Raw genomic sequence first — 26,898 nt, 5'->3', positions numbered from 1 at the left:
ATAAATTTTTAACAGCAATAAGTGCAGAGTTTCATAAAAATTTTTCCAAAATTCCCTATATAAGTACAAAATGACTCTGCAATAGGTCAAGTAAAAAATGCTTGAAGATTTTAACTGACTATAAGCTTATTATGAGTGAGATATGGCTGTAAATGCATTTGAATAGACACACCCTCCAAAGCAAATGTGGCCGTAATTCCCCTGGATTTACGCTGGGCCCACCACACAGAGAACATCAGTTCCTGTTCCGGATTTCACTTTCAGAATCATGCTGAGAAACTAAAAATCCTCCTGAGAAAGTGAGCAGGGCGGTTAAGGGTTGGAAACTACTAGGAAATACGCTGAAAGAAACTTAGGAAGCTTAGCCTCAAACAAAAAAGTCTTAGGGGTGGGGGGGAAGCATAGCTCTTTTAAGGAAAGCAGATTGAGGAGCACTGAACGGAGTTTGGGGAGGGAAGAGGAGTGTGCAGAACTCGAGTATAAAGCACTTCCTTAAACAACAGAAGGAATTGACTTGTGAAGTAGTAAGCTCTCATCTTTGACGAAGGTCAAGCCTGTTCATAGGAATGTTCTTGGGGGATTTATGAATTGGAAAGGAGGTTGAATTAAGTCCATTTTAACTTCTCATCCAAATCTAATACACTATGCTTCAAGGGCTGGTCTTCAAAACGACACAGAGCTTATGGCCTGGCGGCTCCCTGCCCGGGAAAAGGATCCTGTCTGGGGGACATTCTGTTGCTCTGTGATACGTTAGGAGGGAGAATTTCCTGCATACGGTTCACTTACAGTCAGCTGCTACTCTGCCAGTTCTTTTTTGGAATATCAGTATCAAACTTCCCCTTTTGGAAAGAGCACAAGGGGATGAGAAGACGAGGGGAGAGAGGTTCTGGTATTAATCTTTCACTTCAGTTCCAGGCATTCCTAATCTGTTATGTCAATTTGAGTTTATAACTGGATTTAAAGGTTCAGGTTTCCCTTCCAGAGATGGGGGTGGGGGCACCGAAACAGCTGCTAGGACTAGGGAGTGGCTGATAGCTGGAAGAAGCCAAACCACAATCTATCAGCTTTAAACTTAAAAAAAAAAAAAAGTGACCAGAGCAAGAGGGAGTTCCCCCACCCTCTACATCATTTGCGCTGACCTTTGGATCACCTCACTGAGTGAGGAGGTGAAGACGGAACAGGTGCGCCTCACCGCTACGGCGCTTCTCCTAAACAGGGATTGTCTTGCTGCGTTCAGTGTGCCTGGGACAAATTAATCAAGGCTAGACAAAGGATAGACTGGGAGGACAGGAGGGTATAGGGTTGGGGGAGAGAAGCCGGGAGCCATGTACATTGTACATTGCAGATTACATCATTGCCTGAAAGACATTTGGCCCTCCCCTTCCCGGAGCTGGAAGCGAGCTTGTCTGTGCGGGAGCAGGAGTGGGGTTGTCTGGAGAGTGTGAATTGGTGGGAGGTGTGACCGTGCTGGTGAGAGAGGTGGAGATGTGAAAGGGAGACCTGGAGACAAGCAGCGAACAGAGAAATCGCGGGGGCTGGAGGTGTTTGCGCGGTTGCGAGCTCCGCCCCCTGCTCAGCGCCTTGTAGGGCCCTGGGAGGGGCACGCCTGTTTGGAGGTGGGGAGTGTGTGCACGGGGGGGTGGGTCCGTGGTGGCGGTGGGGGTGGAGAGCCGCCTGCGCATGTCAAGGCTGACTGAGCATACACGGTCAGGGGGCCCTGGAGAAGGGCAGCCAGTCGCCCGCCACCCAGGGTCCGGGCCCCGGCACGATCCGGGGGCGAGCTCCAGGGAAGGACCCACCCTCCCTACCGCACTCCACCCCCCACCTCTGAGACTATCGGGCAAACAGAAGCTTCTGCCTCCTCCTCGGTCCCTCTGGACCTCTCCGGGGAGCCGAGGGCGGGTGTGGACGGCACCAGGGTGGAACGAATTTTGTAGCTCAGACGGGCGGCCCCGCTGGCTTCGGGAGTGGGGACACGCCCAGCTGGAGAAGCTGGTCACGGCGGATGAAGCCGGAGCTCTCGGGTCTTGGTGGATCCTGGTCGGAGCGTAGCTGTTCCTAGGGGAGGTGAGGGGTGGATCAGCATGGAACCTTTCGACAGCCCTGCAGCCTAGAGCCAGCCGTGCCACGCTCACTTCCGAGCTGAGCTTTCTCCGAGGCGCAAACAGGAGAACCAGCCGTGCAACTGGAATTTGAAGTTCCGGGGTGGGCGGGGAAGGTACTGTCCGTGGTGCTGAGCCGGATCCCAGCAACCGGCTCCGGGGAGAGCGCGAAGCCGCTGATCCGCTCCCTCGAATTGGGGCGGTCGGCTAGGTTAGCTTGAAGCTGAAACCCTCGCCCAGCTCAAAAAGCCTGCAGAGCCTCCCCAGTCACCGGCGCTTGGCCCTTATTTCAGTCAGAAAATCGCCCCCTTGGGGCAGTTCGTCCCAAAGGGTTTCCTCGAAAGTGCCTGAGAGGGCGCAGTTCTTGACCGAGGGAATCTCTCTGTTTAGCCGTGGAAGCCACCCGCTGAAAAAGATGCCTGCCTTCAACAGATTGTTTCCCCTGGCTTCCCTCGTGCTCATCTTCTGGGGTAAGTACCAGCACCCTGCCATGAGAGATGCAGATAACAGTAATAATGCTAACAATGATAACACTTATTGATGTCGTTGATAACAAAAAGGAGCCCTGGTTGGCTGCCCTCTGTGCATGTCTGCCAGACATGGAGATCCATAAGGGGTTCCATGGGAGCTGGGATTTTAAGATTGGAAAAACAGCTCCGCACTCTCCTGCTGCTTTATTCTTGAACCTCCACTGGTGGTTTTTCCACCCTTCCTCCCATTTCCTATTAATTCCAAAGTATTTTTTTTTTCCATTTCCCTTTGCTGAAAGGGAATGCAGTCACATTGGTTATAAAAAATCTCGGTTGCAGTTACATTTCATTTCTCAGTGAGGAGTCAGTGGGTCTTCAAATTAATTTCTATATATTACAAAAAAGCCGGATGCATGCATTTTGACAGTGAAAATACTTTAATTGTTGACCCATCTGTTTATTTTGGTACGGAAAACAGGTTTCAGCCATTTGTACCTAGGCATTAGACAAACAGGCACCTGGGAATTGCATCTTTCTTCTTTTTTGCGAACATGTGGAGCTAAGGCGTTTTGGTGTTTGGGGAGCTGGATTTTTTGCTTTCAAAGATGAACAGGTTCTTGCTTGTCTGCTGTGAGGGAATGAGGTGACCTTTTCTCTCCAAATAAGAGAGTCCTGCACTTGCAACAGTAAGGCTAAGCAGAGCTGTGCCAGAGATGGGCTTGGAGTGGGGTGCCTGCAAGTGTGTAGAGCAAGTCAATGAGTTTACATGATAACATCGAATATATGATTGAGAGAATGCTTTACTGTGTCAATGTATGCTTCAGTGTTTGAATGTGTGCTAGTGTATGTCTGAGCATGTTAGTATGGGCATCTGAATGGATTGGCAAGGATGTAGTTGTGTGTGTGTGTGTGTGTGTGTATGGTTGTTGTGTAATTCTGGGCATCTCTGCCTTGGTAACTCTGATTAGATCCTCAGGTGAAATATAGGCACTCTTCAGCTGATATATTGCTTTACATGATCTCAGCAACCTTCCTCCATGCTAAAAATCAATAACCAGGATAATTAGATGTGATTGTGCCCACTTTCCCTGTTAAAACTAGGCATGTGGGATAATGCTCCCATGATTACTTGAAACCCATTCTGCCTGTGCAGTTGTGGACATGCTGATGGGAATTGCCTCTTTGCCTTAGTATCACTTTATTAAGCCTCCAGGACTAACTCTGGCAGCCAGCATTATCTGGGTTTTGCATGTGACTAGAAGCAAAGCCAAGCTTCCTGTTGAACAAAATGCCGGGACATGGGCCAGGAAGGACAAAGAGAGAGAGTAATGCCAGTCCCAAGGGCAGACTCCCCACCATCCATTCCCAGTAGAGTAGACCAGACCTGAAGATGAAGCCGACATTGTAGGTTGTCAATGATGTCACCTGCCTTGAAAATTTAACGCTGGGATTTCCTCAGGGGAGGCTAAGACTAGGGACATGAGGCTTCGGAGAGATTAGTCTGGCTGGATAAGAAAGAGTTGGGGTAAAGCAATGGGAGACAAAGTTGTGGAGGAAGGTTGGGGTGAGATTCTACAGAGCCTTTCTCCCCAAACCCTAATTTAAGTTTTCAGCATCTCTGCCTGAATCCCAGTGGAGGGGGAGAGCATGCTATACTCCAAGGACCTTTTGACTAGGACTTACAAAACCTGGATTGGAGTCTTAGCTCTGCCAATAGCTTACTATGTAACAACCTTACAGTACCTGGTTCCTCATATCCAAAGTTTGGAAGTTGGGCCAGATGACCTGTAACATCCTTTTCAGCTCCACAACTGAAGAATAGGGAAATATTTACAGAATATTGCTAAAATTGGCAGAGTGTCCATTCTACCCCTTCCCCAAAAAACCTTTGGAAGAAGTCTGTACATTACCCCTATCTTTCCTCATTCTCAGCTTCTCTGTAACCTGAACATTGGTTCACCAAACTGAGAAGCTGCAGAGGGAAGGAGAGACGGTTCAGGAAGCCTGGCCATTAAATGTAAGATAAAGGGCCTCACTTCACAAATATAATTTCATTTTATTTGCATGTAATTCTAGTATTGGAAAGCACTTAGCTCTCCAATACTAGCTTTCTCCCTTCCCAAGCTGATTTTTCACATGATACAAATATGAATGGAAAGAACATATTCCATTCTTCTATGTTTTTAAATTTATTTACTGTTTTTGAGGAAGATTAGCCCTGAGCTAACATCTGCCACCAATCCTCCTCTTTTTGCTGAGGAAGACTGGCCCTAAGCTGACATTATGCCCATCTTCCTCTACTTTATATGTGGGACGCCTACCACAGCATGGCTTGCCAAGCAGTGCCACGTCTGCACGGGGATGCAAACCAGCAAACCCCGGGGCGCCAAAGCAGAATGTGCACACTGAACTGCTGCGCCACTGGGCTGGCCCCATTCTTTTATTTTCTACGTGTATTGAAAAAACTTCCATTATTCCCTTTAACAAAGTGTATGATAAGAATAATAATAAAAACCTTACTCTTGCCTGGTGCTTTACAGTTTACAAAGCAATTTTCAATCCATTACTTCTTCTGGTCCCCATATCAATCCTGTGGGAGTTGCCAGGGGAAGAAGTATTATTTCCAATTTAGAGAATGAGGAAATGAGCTCAGGGAGGGGAAAGGACTTGCTACAGGACTCTTGTCTCCTGATTTCAGCCTTCCAGTGCTGATTCCAGCACGTCTGATGGACACATGTACTGCTATGCAGGATTGCCTGATTGGCATCAGTCCGCTTATCCCTCTCCTGAGCCACCCTCCCACCCCTCCCCCATGCCATTACCTTTCCTGGGCCTCACTCATCTTTCAGCTCTTAGTGTCTTCTCTGTACTTCCTCTCCAGCTCTACTCTCCCAGATGTCTGCTGTGTTGGGGAATGTTTCCCTCTCTTCTCCGACTCGCCCATCTTGCATCCCATTCTTTTAAGGCTCTGCTAAGTGACTGTCTAATCTCATAGACCAAGTCATTTCAGCGTTTTAATATTTGAAAATAACTTCATTTATAGTCCCCTTTTGGAAAGTTTCTACAGTCTAGTCAAAGCCTTTATTATGTTAACACAAAACAAAGCATTCTAGAGCAAGCTTAGGAGGGGCAATATAGCAATGCCCAAAGAAGAAAAAGATTTGGGGTATTAGAGGAGTTGGTTCAATACACATTACTATCCACCTCATAATAGATTGATGCTATTCCTTAGTTAAATATAATCATCGTTAATACCTCATATTCTTCATTCTCATAAGTTTCTTCATTATTACTATGGACATTGAAGAGGAGACCAAAGGTCAAATGATTTGGCCGAAATTATTCCAGGAGTTTATTATTTACAGTCAGCAATGTGGGTTGAATACCTACCATATGTGCAACCTTTTCTTGGATATCTAGAGAATTTCCTAGAAAGAGAGGCAGTGGTATACTGGAGATTCTTAGGGCAGAGAAATAGACTTCACTTCTTGATGGAAGGAGCAGCAAGTCATATTGCAAAGGACAAGTAAACAGAGACGAGAGGATTTTGTGGCCATTTTGCAGTGTACTATCCAGAACCTCATAAGCAGAGTTCTTATGCCTTGAAACTGGACTTTGGCCGGGAGAAGGGAATCTGTGGGACTTGCTCTCTGATGATATCTTGGATTATTATCATCTCAGGTGCAACTCAGGAAAAAGAGAGGCTGCCATGCCATATTCACCATCCTGACTGCATACATTCTGTGCCCCCTCCTTTAACTATAAATGAACGAACCGTGTCCTATATCAAGACTAACTCACCTACTTGTTCACTAGATCACACCACCTCTTACCTCTTCAAGGATGTTAGTCCAGCAAATGATTCCTTTTCAAACCCCAACAGCTCACTACCACCTTCATCCAAGCAAAACCAATGAACCATCTCTCAGTCTGATCACTGTACCAACCTCTTAACTGTCCTCTTTGCTTCCACCCCTGTCTTTCCTCACCTCTACAGTTCATTCTCAACATGGCAGTCAGATCATGTAATTTTGTATAAATCATATCATTCTTCCATTCAGAACACTCCAGTGCTCCCCAAGTCACTCCAAGCAAACGCCAGAGTTCTAATCATGGCTTACAAGACTAGCCATGATGTGGTCCTAGCTTCTCTCTCCTACCTTGTCTCCTTCTATTCTTGCTTTGTTCCCTATACTTTATTATGTTCTTTGCTTTCAACAAACACACTGTCACCCTTGGACCCTTGAGTTGCATTTCCTCTGTTCAGCACATCTTCACACAGTTATTCATAAATTTTCTCCCTCATTTCTTTCCTTGAGTGCCTGCTTGATGTCGTCTTCTCAGTGAGGCTTTCTCCAATCATCCTATGCACTCTCTATCTCCTCTATACTCTGTTTTGTTTTTTTCTCATAGCACTTATGACAATTTAGTGTTGCTTATCTTCTCCTCCCTCCACTGGAATGTAGACTCCATCAGAGCTACAGAATGTATGGTTTCTGTTTTGTTCCCTGTTGTATTCTTAATGTCTAGAACAGTGCCTGGCATACAGTAAGCACTGAATGTATTTGTTGAATAAATGAATAAATAAATTAAGGATAAAAATAACATTACCAAAGTGATATTTATACAAAGTATGTTCATATAAATTATTCCATAGGATTCTCATGACAAATCTATTAGATATTATTTTCAGCATTTTGTTGATGAATAAACTGAATCTCAGAGAGGTTAAATAGTAGGTCTTCAGCTGCCAAATACCGTCTTCATCCTGCCTCTATAACTGTAACTGTACATTCTTTGGTACATCTTACTATTCTGCTTTTGAAGTCATCATTATTGAACTAACTTATCTTTATTGTGTGTCATTAAATATGAATGTGCCACAAGGCTCTCTGCTACACAGAGTTTTCAATGCACACTCGCTACACCTTTATCCACTCCAAACTTTTGTACAGACCATGTCTTCTTCTTCTTCCTCTTTTTTTTTCACCAGACCTATAATCAAGACTTCAAACTCACCCCTGCTGATCAGTTCTCCCTAGTTGTGGACTCTCTCTCCATTAAAGTGATGGTCCATATGCAGAAGCAGGAGACCCTCTTGCAAACTGCGCAATAAGACAGCCCCAGGTTGCCTGAGAGTTTTAAAGCCAATTAAATTTATTTTACCTTGATATTTTAAACTTTATCATTGTGCCACTAGTTTTTAAACTCTGTGTTTAAAAATAAAATTTGTTGGGCCAGCCCCATGGCGCAGCAGTTAAGTGCACGAGTTCCACTTTGGTGGCCCGGGGTTCACCGGTTTGGATCCCAGGTGCGGACATGGCACTGCTTGGCAAGCCATACTGTGGTAGGCGTCCCACATATAAAGTAGAGGAAGATGGGCATGGATGTTAGCTCAGGGCCAGTCTTCCTCAGCAAAAAGAGGAGGATTGGCGGCAGATGTTAGTTCAAGGCTAATCTTCCTCAAAAATAAATAAATAAATAAATAAACAAACAAATAAATAAATAGATAAATAAAAATAAAATAAAATTTGTTGCCTTCTCAGTCAGTCAAATACAATATTTCTTTTGACTCAAAATTAGTCAGTCTCATTTTAAGCTCTAAATTAAGCTTTTCTCTGCTTTTAGAAAGAATTTTCTGCCAGTAGATAAACAGACTGACCATTTACATTGGACTAGTTATTATTTTTTAATTTTTTTGGTGAGGAAGACTGACACAGATGTTAGCTCAGTGACAGTCTTCCTCCAGCAAAAAAAGCAAGATTGGCCCTGAGCTAATATCTGTTGCCAGTCTTCTCCTATTTTGTATGTGGGATGCTGCCACAGCATGGCTTAATGAGTGGTTTGTAGGTCTGCACCCCAGATCTGAACCCATGAAACCCAGGCTGCCAAAGCGGAGTACGCGAACTTAACCAGTGGGCCAGCCCCTGGACTAGTTTTTAAATGGCAATGTGTATTTTTCCTTTTTTAGGGGTTCTGTTTTTATTATTAACTCATGAGAAGGTAGCATCAGAAGTGGCCTTAGAAGTCCTAGTTCAAGAATCCTTAGCGGTCATCTCGCTTTTGAATCTTTCAGACAATGAGGTGTAAACTCTCTTACCGAATAGTGTTTTGCGTTTGTGAATAATGAGCACCAGAAAATTCTTTTACTTTTTTTTTTAATTCAACTAAACTTACTTTCTTGTAACTTTTGGAGTTAGAATCTATTTTCTCTTTCACAGGGCAGCCTTCAAATATTTGAAAACAGATAAGCTCTGTTTCCAAGCTAGACACCCCTAGTCCTCCTGTTTGTTCCTCACCACACCAGTCCCCATCTTGTCCCCCTCTGGGCATGTGCTCATTGCACAACTTCCTTTTGTAAAATGTGACACCCTGAACTGATCATAATAGTCCAGATTTGTTCTGAACAGTGCAGAGGAACTGTTCCTCCTTCGTTCTGCACATTGTACATCTGTTAATACAGCCCACATTTGCTCTTGCTTTGCTGGCAGCTATGTCTCACTTTTGGCTCGCTCAGAATTTGCAGTTTGATATATTTGCCTTTTTAATGGGCCATAAGTTTCTAGAGGGCAGGAATTATAAATGCAGACCTCCGTGTGGCATGCAAGGTGTCCCGCAGTCTGCTGTCTCTCCAGATTTTAACTTTGCCTCTCTCTACTCCTCTGCACAAGGCATTGCTCCAGCCCAGTGGTCATCTCACTGCTGCTCTGTCCTCCACTGTGCATCAAAACTACGTACATTTTTCGTAAAATACAGATAGAACAACTCTCCCTGGCTTTAAAACATTTGACCCCTCGTATTGTGAAGGACATACAGAGCTTGTCACAACCTGGGTCCTATCTACATTCCTAGCCTCCAGTCTCACATCCTTCTCTTCGTCTTTTCCCAGCCCAACCAGGAATAATTGCCCCTCCTCTGGGAACAGAGGTCACTCGCCATGGTCTGGTTTGATGATACTAAAGAGGATGTGTTCTCTGCTAGACAATAAATGCCTTTAGGGTGTGGTTAGTGTTTTGTTCATCTTTGTGTCTCAGCCTAGCATCAGGCCTGGCATACAGTAGACTTCAGTGGATGTTGGTTGAATGAAGGGGCACATGGATGGTTAGTGGACGGAGGCATGTGTGCCCTGTCTCCCACCTAGACTCTAAGTCTTCGAGGTCAGGGCTGCACCACATCCCCACTGCTTTCCCGGGGCTTTCAGTCAATTCTGGGCCATCCAGGCCTCCTCTACCCCACTCCCTCCCTGTTCTGAGCATGGATACTCAGGGCACAAGCGTGAAGGTATACACACATGTACATGCTATTTTCAAGTTTGTCTCATGATTCTTCCTTCTTTGTCTCTTCTCCCTTCTTCCTTGTTCTCCAATGCCTCTTTCCTGGTGTCCTCCTCCCCAATACCTCCTGTTCCCTCCCTGTCATCCGACCTCTCTCCAGCCCATGTCTGCTTCCCCGTGTGTGTCGAAGTGCCCTCGGAGACGGAGGCCGTTCAGGGCAACCCCATGAAGCTGCGCTGCATCTCCTGCATGAAGAGGGAGGAGGTGGAGGCCACCACGGTGGTGGAATGGTTCTACAGGCCTGAGGGCGGTAAAGATTTCCTTGTATGTCTGACTGCTGACTCTGGCCTTTCTTTTGCTGGCCTCTGCTGTTTTGTGCCTGGCTCCCCAGAGTCTGGGGAATGGTGATCTGACAAACACTGGCTCTTTCTCTTCAAAGCACTGACAGCTCCTCAGCAGACAACTGACAGCCTTAGTTTAGCCCAGCCTCTGTGAAAGGAAGGGCGCCTGGCCAGCTACCAGCATTCCTGGTTATAAGCAGAGGAAGGCGGAGAAAGATAAATAGTATTTGGAGCCTAGTGTGTGCCAGTTACCCAACCAGGCACTTAGCAGGTGTTTTCATTTCATCTTCCATACCATCCTCTTGGGTGGATTAAATTAGTGAAAATGGAAATAACGCTAAGCATCATTATATGAGATAACACAGATTAGCTTATTCAACTCTCACAATCCCAGTGAAATAAGAATGACAGGGATGACCACGGCTGATATTCAACTGGTACATGCAGGACAGCCACATCAGTGGGTAAAATTTTAAATATTCTATAGTGGACACTTGCTGTGCCTGGCCTCCCAAGTGGCCCCACCACCATCCTTCCCACCAGGAGCCCCCAGACTTCCCATGATCTTGGAACTAAAGGATCAGCCCTGACAGAGCAGGGAGCCTCCAAGACTCTGCCCCTGTGCTGTGCAATGTCAGTTCTGATTGGTTGGTGTTGGTACTGAAATGGTCATTACATACTTAGAATACCACCTTGGGGATGACCATTATTCACACCTTCTCTGTCTCTGGAGCCAGGCTGCCTGGGTTTGATTCTTTTCCTTTTTTGAGGAAGATTAGCGCTGAGCTAAAATCTGCTGCCAATCCTCCTCTTTTTTGCTGAGGGAGACTGGCCCTGAGCTAACATCCATGCCCATCTTCCTCTATTTATATGTGGGACCCCTACCACAGCATGGCTTGCCAAGTGGTGCCATGTCCGCACCTGGGATCTGAACCAGCCAACCCGAGGCCACCGAAGCGGAACGTATGCACCTCACTGCTGTGCCACCGAGCCAGCCCCAAGGGTTTGATTCTTGACTCCACTACTTACTAGCTATGTGTCTTGGACAAATTACTTAACCACTCTGTGCCTCAGTTCCCTCATCTCTAAAATGGGAATATAAACCATAGCTACCTCATAAAGTTGTTACCACGACTCATAAGCATTAATATTTAATGCATTTAGTAGTCTAGTTCTGGAATATAGGAAGCTCTATATAAATAAGTGTTGCTAGAGAAAAGATAAATATACATAAAGGAGGAAACTGAGGCTCAAAGAGTTACGTTAGTAAGAGAGCTTGGCTTGAATCAGGTGGTCTGACAGCAGATACAAAGCCCTTTGTACTGTACCACTTTGCCTTCCTGGAGGCAAGTTTCTCCTCCAAGACTTTAATGGAGACGACAGCAGTGTGAAATTGAGTTTTGCTTGCTCTTCTGTCTAGCTTTCCTAAAACTGAACTCATTTCCAACTCTAAGCTGTATGGGCCATTCTGATGTAGGTTTGCCCTAATCAGCTGCCAGAACTGGAACCAGTAGACCTCCAGCGCCTGGCTCAGGGCCGACCATGACTGAGGCTAGTCCCCAGGTTTCAGGAACCTGGATGTCTTGGCCAGATGTGAAAGCCCCGTGGGCCTCAGGCCTGGTCTTGTGTCAGCTGCCTACTCTTCTCCCAGGCCTGCCCAAAGTGAGGAGAAGGTGGCTCAGAGGAAGGAGGAGAAACTTATGAAATTGTGGTGGAAATACAGAGCAATGCCAATGAAAACACTTGTGAAGATGGAAATGTTCCATATTTGTGCTGTCCAATACAGTAGCCACTAGCCACATGTGGCTGTTGAACACTTGAAATGTGGCTAGTGCAACTGAGGAGCTGAATGTTACATTTTATTTAATTTCTAGTAATTTAAATTTTAACATAAGTAGCCACACGTGGCAGGTGGAGACTAGCATGGATAGCACAACTGTAGAGGAAAAAAAGGTGTGTCAGAAGGCAGAAGTGTTTGAAAAAAGAAATTTAGAGACCACATTTCGGTTATAATTCAGCTCAAAGCAAAAGACCTGATGTGTGCATGTTGGTTGGCAGCTCTCTGCTCATCTGCAACACCTTAGCACCCCAGTCACCTTCCTGTGGCCTGGCCCAGACTGCCCACATCCCCTCAGTGGGGACCAGCTCAGAGTCCAGGGTTTTCTGATGTCTTCATGGCTAACGAGACTGCCTCTGTTGGTCTCTGAGCCTGGTTTTCTCCCTGGCTGCCCCCATGACACATCTTACTCTTTTGCTCTCTCTATTTCCTTCCAATCGTTTCTTTCTCTCAGTTTCCCCACCTGGTCTCTTATATGCTTCACTCACTTTCCTTTATTCTCCTTCTTTTCATCTCTTTTTTCCTGCCAAGCTTCTTCCTGCCTGCCCCTTTCTGCTTCTCCCCTTGCCATGTCCGTAGGCCCTGGCACCTATTTGCCTTTGTTTGTCTTTCCCTCTCTTTACTCTCTTCCATGCGCTGCTCTGACCCTCCTCATGGCACCCCTATATTCTGAGCTCCTTCTAACTCTGCTGCCTGTCTTCCCTGTCCATGCACGATTCTGTTCCTTTTCTCTGCCCTGTCCCCATCTCGGCTGTCCTACCCTCTCCTCTCTCCTGGCCCTACCCTCCTCTGCTTCTCTACCCGCAGATCTATGAGTATCGGAATGGTCACCAGGAGGTGGAAAGCCCCTTCCAGGGACGCCTGCAGTGGAATGGGAGCAAGGACTTGCAGGACGTGTCCATCACTGTGCTCAACGTCACCCTGAACGACTCTGGCCTCTACACCTGCAATGTGTCCCGGGAGTTTGAGTTTGAGGCACATCGCCCCTTTGTGAAGACCACACGGCTGATCCCCCTCCGAGTCACCGAGGAGGGTGAGGCTGGGCCAAGGGGTCTTTAGGGTGCCCTGCTCTTGGGTGGGGTCCTGGGGGGGCAGTGGGTTTCCACACAAATAAGACTCTTGCAGAGCACAAACATCAATATATTTGGAGTGGTAATATCTAAAAATGTCACCACTGGCTGGTCTTCCTGTGGTGGCCAGCTTCCTGCAAACTGCCTGACCAGCTTGCCTCTCTGTGCCTTTCCTCAAAGTAGAAAGGCCTGGAGATGATAGTAGCATTACCTGCTCCTGGCCCCTTGACTCTCATCCTTGGAGGAGGAGGACAGCCTCCACGAAGCCTAAAGTTGCCAAAACAACTACGCCTTCTTCTGTGGCCTGTATAGAGTCCCAGACTCAGTGGGCTCAGACAAATCTCATGAGGTTATCTAGAGGTCTACCCTCCTCTCTGTAAGCCACACATACCTCAAATTAGTGGTGCTCAAACTTCGGCAGGCCTCAAAATCCCCTGCAGGACTTCCTGAAACCCAGACTTTCTAATTCTATAGGTGAAGCCTGAGAATCTGCATGTCTAACAAATTGCCAGACAAGGCTGGCACCACGCTTTGAGAACCACGGCTCTAAACCAAAGTTTGACAGTCTTTTGTCTTCTGTCTTCCTCCACAATAATCACACAAGCACCCCTTCCTCTATCTGTGTCATCTCTCATTACATAACCTCATTCTCAACTGGGAGAAGGGGAAATGTTGATTGCTATCCAGTCTTTAGTTTAAAATCTTCAGATACCCACAGCTTGTTTCTTGTTATGGTGGGAAGTCCTTTCATCAACCTAACTCAAGTGTTTCTGTTGCAATCAAGTCCAGGATCTTGAGGGTGAACTTAGAGTCTTCTCATACATTGTTCTTGTTCTGCTTTCAATGGACTCAAAGAACTGTGGCTTCTAGCCCTGTGAAAATGTTCCTTCACAGGTCAGAAGAGTGGTGTATGCATCTCCCTTTGTGTTTTCTCACGCAGGCTAAGTGATGATTCCATTCTACTTAGCCTTTCTCAGACAATCTACTTCCAGCACATTCTTAGCATTATCACTGCCCCAAGATGCAGGACAGTGAACCAGCCATAGCTATGGGGCACGAAAGAAAGAGGTCAAATTAAAGATAGGGTCTTCCTAGAAAAAGATCCCAGGAATCCTGTCCCCCAGGCCACAAGTTTTTGTTTTTTATCATGTGATTGTGATACAATTTATGAAGCCAACTTGAGAGCGAACGACCGAGTAAGATAACGATTCAGACAACATGACAACATGACTAAAACGGAAAGTAGGTCCATTCTGAAAGTGCAGAAGGACTCTCAGGCCACTTGAATCTAGACTTAATGGGCCACTTCCCCTCTCTGAGCCCCTGAGTCTCCTCTTGTGTACAACGAGGGGTCGGACTGGCAGCTCTCTCAGCTATTTTTCTGTTCAGAAGTTCCATTATCCTCTTCTGTTTACACACCTCTCCTCCCTGGGGGAAGGGAGCCTGGTGCCCTCTACCGTTCACCAGCAGGAACTGTTGGCTGGTGACTGCCAGACACTAGGAAGCTGCCTCTGTATCTCCATCTCCTGCTCTCTCTGGCCTTTGCCTCCAGAGATCCTAGAGCAGCCCGTGCAAAGTGTGTCAAAGTCGAGCCAGGCCGCCTGCTGGGCACCAGAGCCAGTCTTGGGTAAGAATAGAAGGAAAATGTTTGCTGTCAGAGCCACAGAGCCTCTTGGGATGATAGGGCTGGAAGGAAGCTTGGCTCATTTAATCCAGGGATTCTGAACAAAGAGCAGGCATCACGCAGGGGGCTTTCCTTCAGTGTAGACGTCTCCATCCACTTATCTGGGTGTGAGTTCAGAAGGCTGGGTGAGGTGAGGTAAGTGTAAGTTAAAATGACTTCCCAGTGATTGGAGGGTGCAGTCCTGGTGCCCTTCATTTTGTGGCTGGGAAGACAGAGCTCTGGAAGAGTGAGGGCCTTGCCTAGAGACATGAAGCAAATTAGCACCAGAAGCAGGACCGCAATCCAGATCTTTGGCCTCTCAGGCTAGCTCTATTTCCATGGCATCTTTTCCTTCTACCACCATCCCACTACCTGCCACCTTTTCTTTCTTTTTTTTCCTCTGTGATCCCTTAGCAGCCCCCTCACACATCCTCACTGCTCTCATATTGCTCAGAGCTACACACTCCACCGTGACAGAGCCCACTGCATCTCCTCCATTCCTGTGGTCCCAGAGAATCTCCCTGGTTTTCTTCATTCAGACTAGACTTGTTCTGGTTTAGGCTTTCACCTCCTGGCTCTAAGACAGAAATCCAAGGCTCCTCACCTAGAGGTGACTGAAAATACTGAGGATAGCTTCCTGTGTTACTGCTTCTGGGCTACCGCATTTAAAAAGAGAGTGTGCTTTAAGCCGAGCACACCACGAATCAGGTAGAAGCAAGCCCATGAGAAGATATTTGATGTGTGTGGCATTGTCCTGTGCCTCAAGCTCCGTCTGTGACCTTCAGCTAGGGAACCTGGATGATCATGGAGCCCTTGGACTGCTTCCCTGAGCTGAGGGTTATGGCTGTGGCTATGCTGGGCTTTTAATGAGCCAGGCCTTAGGAATGACTTGGGCCCTATGAATAGCCGAGGACCATGAATCTAATTTGCTGGTGGGAACTAGCAAGGGGAGACGTGGCTGCAACTGCCTTCCTACTAGGAAGGAATATATATCAGGACATTTACCATGTGTCATCTTTCGATTGTCATTTTTGTTGATCATGAAACAACAAAGATCAATATTTATTTATATTCATTCATTCAACAAATATTTATTACTCTGAGTACTTCAAATATTCCAACATTAGACAACAGACTGATAATTCAGAAATAAATGATATATGTTCTCAATAAGCACATAGCAGAGAAGAGTGATAAACACATCCCAATACAACCTGAGACGTGTTATAACGGATGGATGAAAATACTGCAGGAGAAGGATGTGCATAACTCTGCATGAGAAGCTGAGGAAGGTTTCACAAAGGGGGGGGCTTCAGTGGAGTTTGGAAGAATGATCGAGAGGCCGAAAAGCAGGAGGGCATGTTAGGACAGAGGTAGCAGTAGGGTATGAGAAACAATCTAGGGAAAGGAAAAAGGAAGAAGAAATGTCCACAGATTCCAAAACACCAAAGTGTGTATAAGATGAGAAGTTTTGCTGGCCAACTGAATGGAAATGAGATGAGAAAGGCTGGATTATGAATGACCTTACGTGCCGTATTCATAGAGACTGGACTTTATCTTGAGGGCGGCATGGAACACTGAAAGGTTTAAGAGGGGAAATGGCAGGATTAGATCCATGTTTCAGAAGGAGAATGTGAGGACAGCCTTGTTAATACATGGAATCTTCCAGGACTCATTGCTGTTTGGGTTTGGGATGACCTAGAAGGAAGGTGAACTGGGAAGGTCCCTGCTTCTAATCCACACTAGTAGAGAACATGCCCAGATCACTGGTGGGCTGACTGCACTGGCCCTGTTTCCGATGCTCTCTCCCTAGGGCTACTGCCCTCTGCCCCCCTCCACTCAGAGGACACAGGCAGTTGAACTAAGACTTGTTCCTCACATGTGTGTAGACTTTCACATCTCACAAGATATTCTTAGATACATTAGGTGATGTAATGGTGTGGATTATTATCCTCACTTTACAAATTAAGAAACTGAGTCTCAAATAAGGAAAATGACTATTCGCACACCAGTAGGTAGCACAACTGGGATGCAGCAATACACATAAGCCACTCAGCTCCAGGATTTCTTCTGCTGCTCTATTTCTTCTTCTCCCACCCATCATTCTCCCTCATCCCTCCCTTCAGAGCATCTGAAGAATGTCAGTGAGAAAGCAGGCAGGCAGGAGGGTCAGAGGATATTAAATCTCTTTAACACCTTCTTGAGTTCCTTTAGACCCAGTGCTTATTTAAGCCATACTCAAAAGTAGTCCTCATATATCTCTGACCCCGATGACAGCTCTGGGTTTATTGGACACGCACATTCTGAGCCTCACTCTCCTCCTTGCAGCTGGAGAGGACTTCACCTCTGTGGTCTCAGAAATCATGATGTACATTCTCCTGGTCTTCCTCACCTTGTGGCTGCTCATCGAGATGATATATTGCTACAGGAAGGTCTCAAAGGCGGAAGAGGCAGCCCAAGAAAATGCGTAAGTCCAAAGATGCCAAAATAATGATAGCTAGCACCTTCAGAGTACTTGCTCTCGCAGGTGAGGTACTGAGCCGTTTACATAATCCTCCTCCACTTTCCTCACAACAACCTTTGAGGTAGGCAGCTTTAATTTACCCCTTTTCCAGATGAGAAAACTGAGCCTGGGAGAATTTGCCCAAGACCCTTATAAGAGGCAAAGCAAGGTTTGAATCCATGTCTGCTAACTGTTGGCTTGTACTCTTAACCACTAATGCAAAGCCCATCAGCTTCCACCACAATCCCATAAAATTAGCATTATTATGACCATTTTATAGACGCTGAAGCAGACTCATGGAGGTTCAGAGGCTTGCTGAGGCCACACAGGTAATGAGAGTACAGGCTAGGATTTGGACCCAAGCCTCTCTATTTCTAACGTCCAAGCTCTTTCTGTCACACTCAGCTGTTTGCTCTACATACGGAGCTCATCAGGCCCTTTACTAGCTAAGGAGCTCCAAGCAACATGCTCTTCCCACTGGAGCTTGGCAATGATTGAATACTCAGAGTAGGGGCTCTCTTTCAACGTCCAGACTGTACCTCGCCCATTTTCATCAAGGCCCCAGTCACTCGGAAATGAGCACATGTGAGAAATAATGGGACCTGAGAGTCTAAAAGTCCATGGTGGCCTATTATGTGGGGAGAGAAAAGGTAGAAAACAACCCTCACAGATTTACAAGGTTAGCAAAATTTCTGAGGTGATAACCTAAAAACTCCAGGCTATTACCACCTAGAAATGTTTGGTAAAATAAAAGTATGATTATGCATGACATCTATGATCTCAGGGAAGGAAAAAATTATAATTGCCAGAGGGCCAGCCTGGTTGCATAGTGGTTAAGTTCATGCATTCCGTTTTGGCAGCCCAGGGTTAACAGGTTCAGATCCCAGGTGTGGACCTACATACTGTTCATCAGGCTGTGCTGTGGTGGCACCCCACATACAAAAAATAGAGGAAGGTTGGCACAGATGTTAGCTGAGAGCCAATCTTCCTCACCAATAAAAAAAGAAAGAAAGAAAGAAAAGAAACCAATTACAATTGACCAGATAGAAAGATGGAAAGAATGGTATGCTAGGGGAAGTTCTCATTCCTGGTGACGTAGGTGCTTGGAGAGGAAGTGCCCACACTTGCACAGGCAGTGCCTCACTTGGACAGGAAGTGCCTGCCTACAGAGCTAGTGCCTACAATTGGGTCTGAACAAGAAACAGAGTTGGAACTGAGGCCTCCAGCAGAACCAGCATCCTCAGAGAGCTATAACTCACACAAAGGATAGATCAGAAAATAATCAGTCCACCAGCCCAAGGAAAAGCCAAGGAAACTTATCTATCTTGGCCTGACTCCAAGCAGAAGCATAAAAGATTCTTGAGAATCAGAACCACAAGCCTGCTCTCACATCATTTGGGATTTAAATTTATACTACCCACATCGTCCAGGAACCCCTAAGCTGAGAAATTCAAGAAAAAACATTAGTCCCCAGACAGTGATAACTATGTAGAAGCAAATGAAAAGTCATTCTGAAGGGACCCACTTTCAGCTGAGGCTTAACAGGATTCCCCAGATAAAGCACTGCTGAATCTGACTTCACAGGCTGATCCAAAACTAAAAGACACAGCAGGAAACAATCCAGCATGAGCAAGAGAGGTACTAAAGGGCAGGATGAGATCCCAGGACTTTGGACACAAGAAGGACCTGATAGAATATAGGAAATAAGTTTGTTTAAAAGAGTTAAAGCAATAAAAGGAGGAAGACAAGCGTAAGAACAGAGTTAAGTTGCTAAGAAAAAAGAACAGACAGATTTGAATAGGAATAAAAAAAAAAATCTGGAAATGAAAAACATAGTCAATAGGGGCCAGCCCAGTGGCGCAGTGGTTAAGTGTGCACGTTCTGCTTCAGCAGCCTGGGGTTCGCCAGTTCAGATCCCGGGTGTGGACATGACACCGCTTGGCAAGCCATGCTGTGGTAGGCGTCCCACATATAAAATAGAAGAAGATGGGCACAGATGTTAGCTCAGGGCCAGTCTTCCTCAGCAAAAAAAAAAAAAAGGAGGAAGATTGGCAGCAGTTAACTTAGGGCTAATCTTCCTTAAAAAAAGAAAAAAGAAAAATATAGTCAATAAAATTTAAAAGTCAATGGATTTGTTTACCAAAAGATTAGATACTGGTAACCAGAAGATAAATGTAAGGAAGTTATGGAGAATGAAGCACAGAAACATAAAACGAGGGAATATCACAAAGAAACATGAAGGAAAAAATGAGAAGATCAATCAGAATAGAACTGAGAAAATGGAGGAGAAACAACATTCAGAGATACAGTGGCTAAAGAAAGGCGTGATTCTTCAGATTCAGGAAATGTCCTGAGCAGGATAAATACATATAAATCTAAACCTAAACACCAACCATCTTTAAACTAACTGTCAGTTACTAAGACAACCTATGGCAAATATCATCTGTGTTGCAACTTTAGAAGCATTGCCTACAATATTAGAAACATGTCAAAGACACCATCTCTCCCTCCTTCTGTTCAATATTGTACTGGAGGTTCTAGGGAGTGTACTAAGTAAATGCAAAGAAAAAAGAGTAAGAATTGGAAAGAAAGAAACTAAATTATCACTAATTACCTCCAATATGATTACCTACACAGAAAACCCAAGGGAATCTATAAACAAACAATTAGAACTAGTAAGAACATTCCACAAGATTGTGGATACAAATCAAAATATCAAAATATAAAAATCACCTATTCCACAAGATTGTGGATACAAATCAAAATATCAAAATATAAAAATCACCTATATTCCAGCCAAAAAATTTAGAAAAACATTTAAAACATTTTTTAAAATTTCAATTACAATAGCAACAAATACTCTACAATAGCTGGGAATAAATCTGATAGAAACGAACAAGACCTTTAAAGAGAAAATTACAAAACTTTACTGAAATACTTAAGAAAAGCCAAATAACCAGAGAATAAAACCTCTTACTAACATGGCAATTCTCTCCCAAATTAATCTGCAAATCCATTGAAATTCCAATCAAAATACCCATTAGATTTTTCAACAAACTTGATAAGCTGATCTTAAAAGTCAAATGGTAGGTCAAGGGTCAAACCTGGTTTAAACCAAGGGACAGACAGATAGTAAATATTTCAGGCTTTGCAGGCTTCACAGGCTCTCTGTCCATATCGTTCTTCGGTTTTGTTTCTTTGTTTGCAATCCTTTAAACAAGTAACAAACCTTCTCAGCCCATGGGCCATAGTTTGCCGATTTCAAAGAAAGAACAGTAAGGTTGGGGGAAGTGGCTGGTAGGACTTTTCCTATCAGATATGAAGATTTCTTATAGACCTATTAAAGAGTTTGTGAGACTGACATAGGCATACAACAGGGACAAACAGAACAAAACAGAGAGCCCCTAAATTGATGCTTATATAAAAAATTAATGTGTGACAGAGATGGCAGTACAATCACTGAAGGAAGAATGAACCATCCAGTAAGTGGTGTGGGGACAATTCCTTATCTATACAGAAAAAAAATAAAATTAGATTTCCCATCTCTCTCACTAAACAAAAATAAATTGTGAGCGGATTTAAGGACAAAGTAAAATGTAAAGCTTGAAAATTCTATTAAGGAAATATAAGAGACTATCTTTGGAATGGAGAGGAGTTCTTAAAATACAAAAGGCACAAATCAAAGAGGAAAAAATGATAATTTTGATTACACTATGTGTAAAAATCTTTTGTTCATTACAAGAATCCACAAGCAAAATTTAGAGACAAACAACAGACTGGGAGAAGATATTTCAAGACATGAAACCATCGACCAAAAATCAATGAGAAAGAGACAAATATCCCAGAAGGAAAACTGGCAAAGCAAATGAGCAGTCAAATTACAGAAGTAGAAATCCAAATAGCCTATAAACTTATGAAAAGTTGCTCAGCTTCACCAGTAATGAGCGAAATGAAAGTTAAAGCAGCTATAAAATATAATTTCACTCCCATCAGTTTGGCCAACATTTTAATCTAACAATACTAAGTCCTGAGAACAATGTGGGTAAGTGAGAAGACTCATACACTGCTGACAGAAGAAAAATAAAAACACTCATTTTTCTAGTCCGCTAAAAGGGCCATTCTAATTTTCTCTTGGGAAACACAGCCACAAGGAAATGCAGAGCTGTTCTGTAGACATCCTTGTTCCTGTGCGCTTGCTCCTTTCTTTTTCTTGTGTTCCCACCTTTGGGTACAAAAGCACTGACTCTCTTCCCCTATCTGTCCTCCTATAGGTCTGACTACCTTGCCATCCCATCAGAGAACAAGGAGAACTCTGCAGTCCCAGTGGAGGAATAGCAGAGAAGGGGTGTGACTTGAGGTGATGTACAGCGAAGGGGAGGAGAAGGTGGATAAGGATTGCAGGTTGTACAAGTGACCTTGTCACCCACAACCAAAGTGACTTTAAATTTGGTCCCTTAGATTAGATTTCTAACCTACCCAGAACCCCCACCCTTGGGGTACTTCTTTAAGCTGATGCCCAAATCACAAAGCTGTGTGTGATGTCAAGCCTTTCAGAAGGCAAATTGCTTTGGCCTGAATGTTGGGGCAACTTGAAGTCCTTACCCATAGTGACAAAAAGTAATTCTCTCACTCCCTCCCTTGTAAGGATCGTGGATTTGGTCCAAGATTCTTTGGCTAGGCTGGACTGGGCTGGGCTGGAAATTCTCAGTGAGTTGTTTTATTATTGGTAGGTGGCCTGAACACTGAGGGACCGGATATCCCTGGTTCAATGATGTCAACAACGTCAGGAGGGTGCCCTAGGGGCCACGTCACTTCCCTTCATGCATCCATCCTTCTGTTCATTCATCATACATCCACTCACCTCTGAACTTTCACCTCTGACTTTCTAACTCCATCGGACCTCTACAAACCATAAAACTTTGCCAGAACTGAGGAGCCAACATTTCTACATGGACTCAACCTCACCTAGTCCTAGCTTTCAAGCAAGCAGCTCCCATGCCAACTGGACTTCTTCCCTGTGGTCCAAATGACTTTGTACATGTGCTGGAGGTGGCACACCCCACTGCCCCTAACTGGCTGGAAGTGGCTCATTCTCCATTGCTGCAAGTGAATGGATGTCTTAATGGAAGGAAGCAGGAATGATTAATTCGGGTTAAAGCGAGAGTGTCATGAAGTGGGATTCTTTGAAGTCAGTTTTTCTCAAGTTTCTAGCCCACTTGGCTAGAGCATCAGAGCAAAGCATGCCTTTCTAGGTTCTCCAGTGATAGAAAGTTCACCAGGTATGGACTAAAATGTTCTCTGGAGCTTAGTACTCCAGAGCTAGATCCTGATAGGTCTCTAAGGCCTGGGGTGGACTCAGTCCTTCATGAAGCCAAGGACAGGAGACTTGGGAAGAATTGAAAGCAACTTAAGTAACTCTTAAAAGTCACAGAAAATATTCGTGATCCTATTAGGGGAATGTATGCTCCCTTCCCACAGGAGCACACCGCCTGAGAGAGCTGGGAGGCATTATTTTCCTGTGGGCACTGGAACTGAGATTCCTAAGTTCCTCCTCGTAAAATGTCTGTGGATCAGTATTATTTCTCATTTTATAGGAGGCAGCTGAGACTCAGATGGGGCTCAACTGAGTAAGAGACGTCAGAGGACAAACTGGAGCAGAGATGAGCCTTAGCTGCTGCCCAGTTTACACTTTGGGAGATGGGATAATTTTCTTTTTAAAAAGACTTCGATCCTGAGCTTGACTCTGGCCATGCCTCTTTCACAAGCACAGGTTGAGGTGGATTGCCTGGCTGAGATGAACTCTCATAGATTCAGGTAACTAGAAATTGGCCCAAAAGGCAGAGAGAAGGCCATGAGGGAGACTCGAAGAATTTCCTTAGTGAAAAGATTTGTGAAGCTGAAACATGCTCCAGAAGGAGATTGCATCTGGGAATGACGTTTAAACTAAGAAACATGCATTTTCGTCTGAGAGGGATGGTGAGCGAATGAATAAGTGATAGAGGCAGCACGGGCTAGGTGGCTTCCAAATATCTCACCTGTGAACCCACAACGTCCAGGGTTTTTTTTCCCCTAGATTTTGGGAAAGCAGAGGAACACTGGAAAAATTTTAGTTGATATCTCATGTTTGATTTTAATTGAGTGAGTGGTCCAAGACTGATGTCCTTCAGCACCTAGCGATGAGCGAGGGGAAGGATGCTTTATGAGATGTGAGATGAAAGTGACTGGGATTCAGTGAGAGACATGTCCCTCAGATTTGCGGGAATATATAGGGAAAGATCAGACTCCATTGGCTGTGGCCCCCACCTGACAAACTCATTTTTTCATCTCTTCCATCACTGAGGAAGTACTTGAAACAAGTCCTTGTTCACATAACAAAGAGTCCGATTTTATTGAAGACAATACTTTCAATAAATTCAAGGCTCTTCTTACTGGTAATTTCTCACATAATATCTCTGAAATACGGGACAGAATATAGATCATTCTTCTTACTTTATAATTAGGAAAATAGGTCTGGATTACTGCGAGGTTTTCCCAGTCACATGGCTGGTTGATGGCAGAGCTTGCAGTAGAAGCAACCTCCTTCCTACCACTCCACTTTCCTCTTGGTTCCAGCAGACCATTATCTAACTTGTAATCAACTTTTATCTTTTAAAAAAGCCCAACTCAGATGTTTCCTGAGTGATTTTTAATGAGCTGAATGGTACCTGTCATTTCTCTTACGTATCCTTTACAAGTAACTTCTCTATTATTTTCTTTTAACTTCTGAACTCTTCTCATCTTAATACTTTCATTAGAGCTATGTGGTTTACAGAGCATTTTCATTTCAGTTATCTTATTTCTTCTCCAGAACTAGCCCTGAGATGGATATTACTAATACCCATGTAACAAGTGCAGAAATCAAGGCTGTCTGAGGCTAAGTAACTTTACCAAATCCTAAGTTCACATAGCTGGTAAATGGAGAGCTGGAATCCAGGTCTTCTGACTTCTGGCCCAGTTCTCTTTCCACTTAAACCATAGCTGCTTCCTTTCCTCTCATTTTTTAATGTCCGTCTAATCTTTGTGTCTCTTGCTTGTGCTGAAATGTTCACCATCTTCTCTCATTCCTAATCCCAGCTGACTGCTCCTCTACCACTTTGCTTCTTGGCAGATGCTAGAAATGTGCTTTGAGATCAATCTCATTTTGGTTTTTCCTTTCTAGTTGGTTTGTATATCATTATTTCTCCTGAACTGCGATTAAACTCCTTCCTGGGAGACTTGATCCTGACTATAAATCTACAAGGTACTGTGATCACTCGCCTGCTTCATATCCTCACCCACCTCCCTGTTTCTCCCCATATTCCTACAAAGGACCCAGACTAATGTGCACTGCTCTGGAAGCTTTATCTGGCAAGCTATTCTTTTTAAAGGGCTTAGAAATGTTCTCAAGGGCTATTATCACTTTAGGAACCCCATCTGTTGTCTTGGTGCTGGATATTTCCTATGACTAATCCTCAGTAACACAATTCACTAAAGGCCAAGCTAGGCTGGGTCTGATTTTTCCCTTTCCTACTGCGTAACAGCTGTGAACTTGATTGCTCAACTCAGTTGGTCCTGTAAACACCTTGCCCTACTGACCTTTACTGTCAGCTCAGTCTTGTATCGCAGCCCCAACTCCTGCTTGGAAACACCTTGATAGTGCCAGTCCCTACCCCAATCTTTATTGTCAGTTTGTTTAAAAGCATTATCCTTTAATTTCTCCATCCCCAAACATCCACACGTCCAGCTTTCTGATTCTCTGAGTTTCTGGTTTCTCCTTAGATGACAAACTAGAAATGTTAGTAGGAAAGGAACTTTTTCAAAGCAGGAATATACTGGAAATATGTGTAGAGCAGTGAATGGTTAAGAGAAGACAGTAGCTCCCTCTACTCCCCCCAAAACTACTAGATCAAAAAGCAAAATATACCCATCTCAGAATCTCTGAATCCACTTGACATAAATCAGAGAGAAAAGGCTATGTAACTGCATCTTTACAGGAAGGAGGAGGAGATTTAGACATCTTTCAGAATATTTCTTGGTGCCCCTTTCCCAAGTTAACATGGAAATTGAAAAATAAAAAAAGCTTCCTTCTCACCTCTTTTTGTAAATGAAAAACCCCCAACCCAGTGAATTCACCTAGTCACTGCAAATGTATCTGAATAGTATTTGGTGTGTTCGTTACTCCAATCATCCACTCATTCTACATTTCAGCACCCACTCTTTGTCAAGCACCAATCTACACTCTCAGTGTGCACCATGGTCTTAGGGCTGAAAAACACCATCATCCAAGCCTTTCCTAATCTGTAAAACTCTGTGGTAAATAACTCACGTTGAGTTTTCCCCTCTTACTTGAGTTTACAGTAGCACCCAGTAGACAAGCAACTTAAGCCAACTCTGAGTTGTAGACTAGACTCAACCTCTCTTACAGGCTGGCTAACCCTCAAGGCTGGTAATACTCTTCCCCAGAGTCATCATTTGGCAAGAGCTGCATCTGCTGGGCAGTGTGTGTGATGGGAGGGAGGCCGCTGGAGGACAAGTGCTTGTAGGTCTGTGAAATGCCATCAAACACAATTAGCAAACTCTCACAGTCTTGCAACTGATGGAACTCTTTACCACAATGTCACCTTCATATTGCTTTTTCTTGATTTTCCACAGCCAATCTCTTTCTGAACCCTAGAAATGTTGTTCCTGACCACCCAACCACTTGACAACCTAATGCCTGTATGTAGTGTTTTTCAGTAAATTCCATGTTTGTGTCAATAAAGTGTCTCCAAACACTGCTTGCTCTGGTTTTGCTCTATGTGTCTTCTACATAGACTATGGCTTCTACCTACCTCCCCAGCCAGCATGGATTCCTGAATTCACAACCAGTGAATATACGCCCAGAGAATGACAATCCTCCTCTACCCAAATACAGAGGAATACAAGAGTCGTTTGTGTTCTCAACTGCCTGACATCAAACAAGTTTCCTACCAGGTGGCGAGGGGCTAACTGCAAGGAAGACATAATGAAGGGAGGGGCCACATGGCTCTCAGCTCTACCAGCTTAGGTAACATAAGCCAATAAAGCAAAGCTGTCTCCCAATGTCCATCTTCCTGGAAGTACTAAGGCCCCAAAAAGGAAAAGTGCAACAAGAAATCATCATTGGGATTTACAGTCCACCATAATCTCCTATAGTAACAACAGTACTGATTAATAATGAAACAAAAAATTATCTTAGTATAGTACCAGCCACTATACTAAGAAATACACACTCATATAATAGGTACAGTCATGCGTTGCTTAACGATGGGGATACATTCTGAGAAATGCGTCGTTAGGCGATTATTTTGTTGTTGTGCAAACATCACAGAGTGTACCTACACAAACCTAGATGGTATAGCCTACTACACACCTAGGCTATATGATACTAATCTTATGGGACCATCATCATATATGCAGTCTGTTGCTGACTGAAATGTCATTACACAGCACATGATTGTGTGTGTATACATACATACATACATACATATATATATATATATATATATATTTTTTTTAATCTTTGAAATACTGAGGCTTGGAGTAATGGATGGGGCCCAAGGTGACACAGCTGGTAAATAGCGATGCTGCACTTTGTACTC

General features: G+C 44.4%; 1 protein-coding gene across 7 annotated transcripts; it reads left to right on the top strand.

The window, feature by feature from the left end:
* Positions 1–239: 239 nt before the first annotated feature.
* Positions 240–26,514, top strand: SCN3B (sodium voltage-gated channel beta subunit 3). Of its 7 annotated transcripts, none has more exons than XM_070272186.1 (7): positions 240–299; positions 2,493–2,572; positions 10,007–10,170; positions 12,832–13,057; positions 17,086–17,224; positions 21,532–21,617; positions 21,991–26,055. In XM_070272186.1, exons 2-6 carry the CDS (start codon positions 2,518–2,520, stop codon positions 21,593–21,595), a joined length of 648 nt encoding a protein of 215 aa, XP_070128287.1. In that variant the 5' UTR covers positions 240–299; positions 2,493–2,517; the 3' UTR covers positions 21,596–21,617; positions 21,991–26,055.
* The last annotated feature ends 384 nt before the right edge of the window (positions 26,515–26,898 follow it).

Source organism: Equus caballus, chromosome 7, assembly GCF_041296265.1.
Source record: "Equus caballus isolate H_3958 breed thoroughbred chromosome 7, TB-T2T, whole genome shotgun sequence".
NCBI lineage: Eukaryota > Metazoa > Chordata > Mammalia > Perissodactyla > Equidae > Equus > Equus caballus.
The sequence above is the reverse complement of the archived record's forward strand: the minus strand, read 5'-3'. Positions and strand labels throughout refer to the sequence as shown.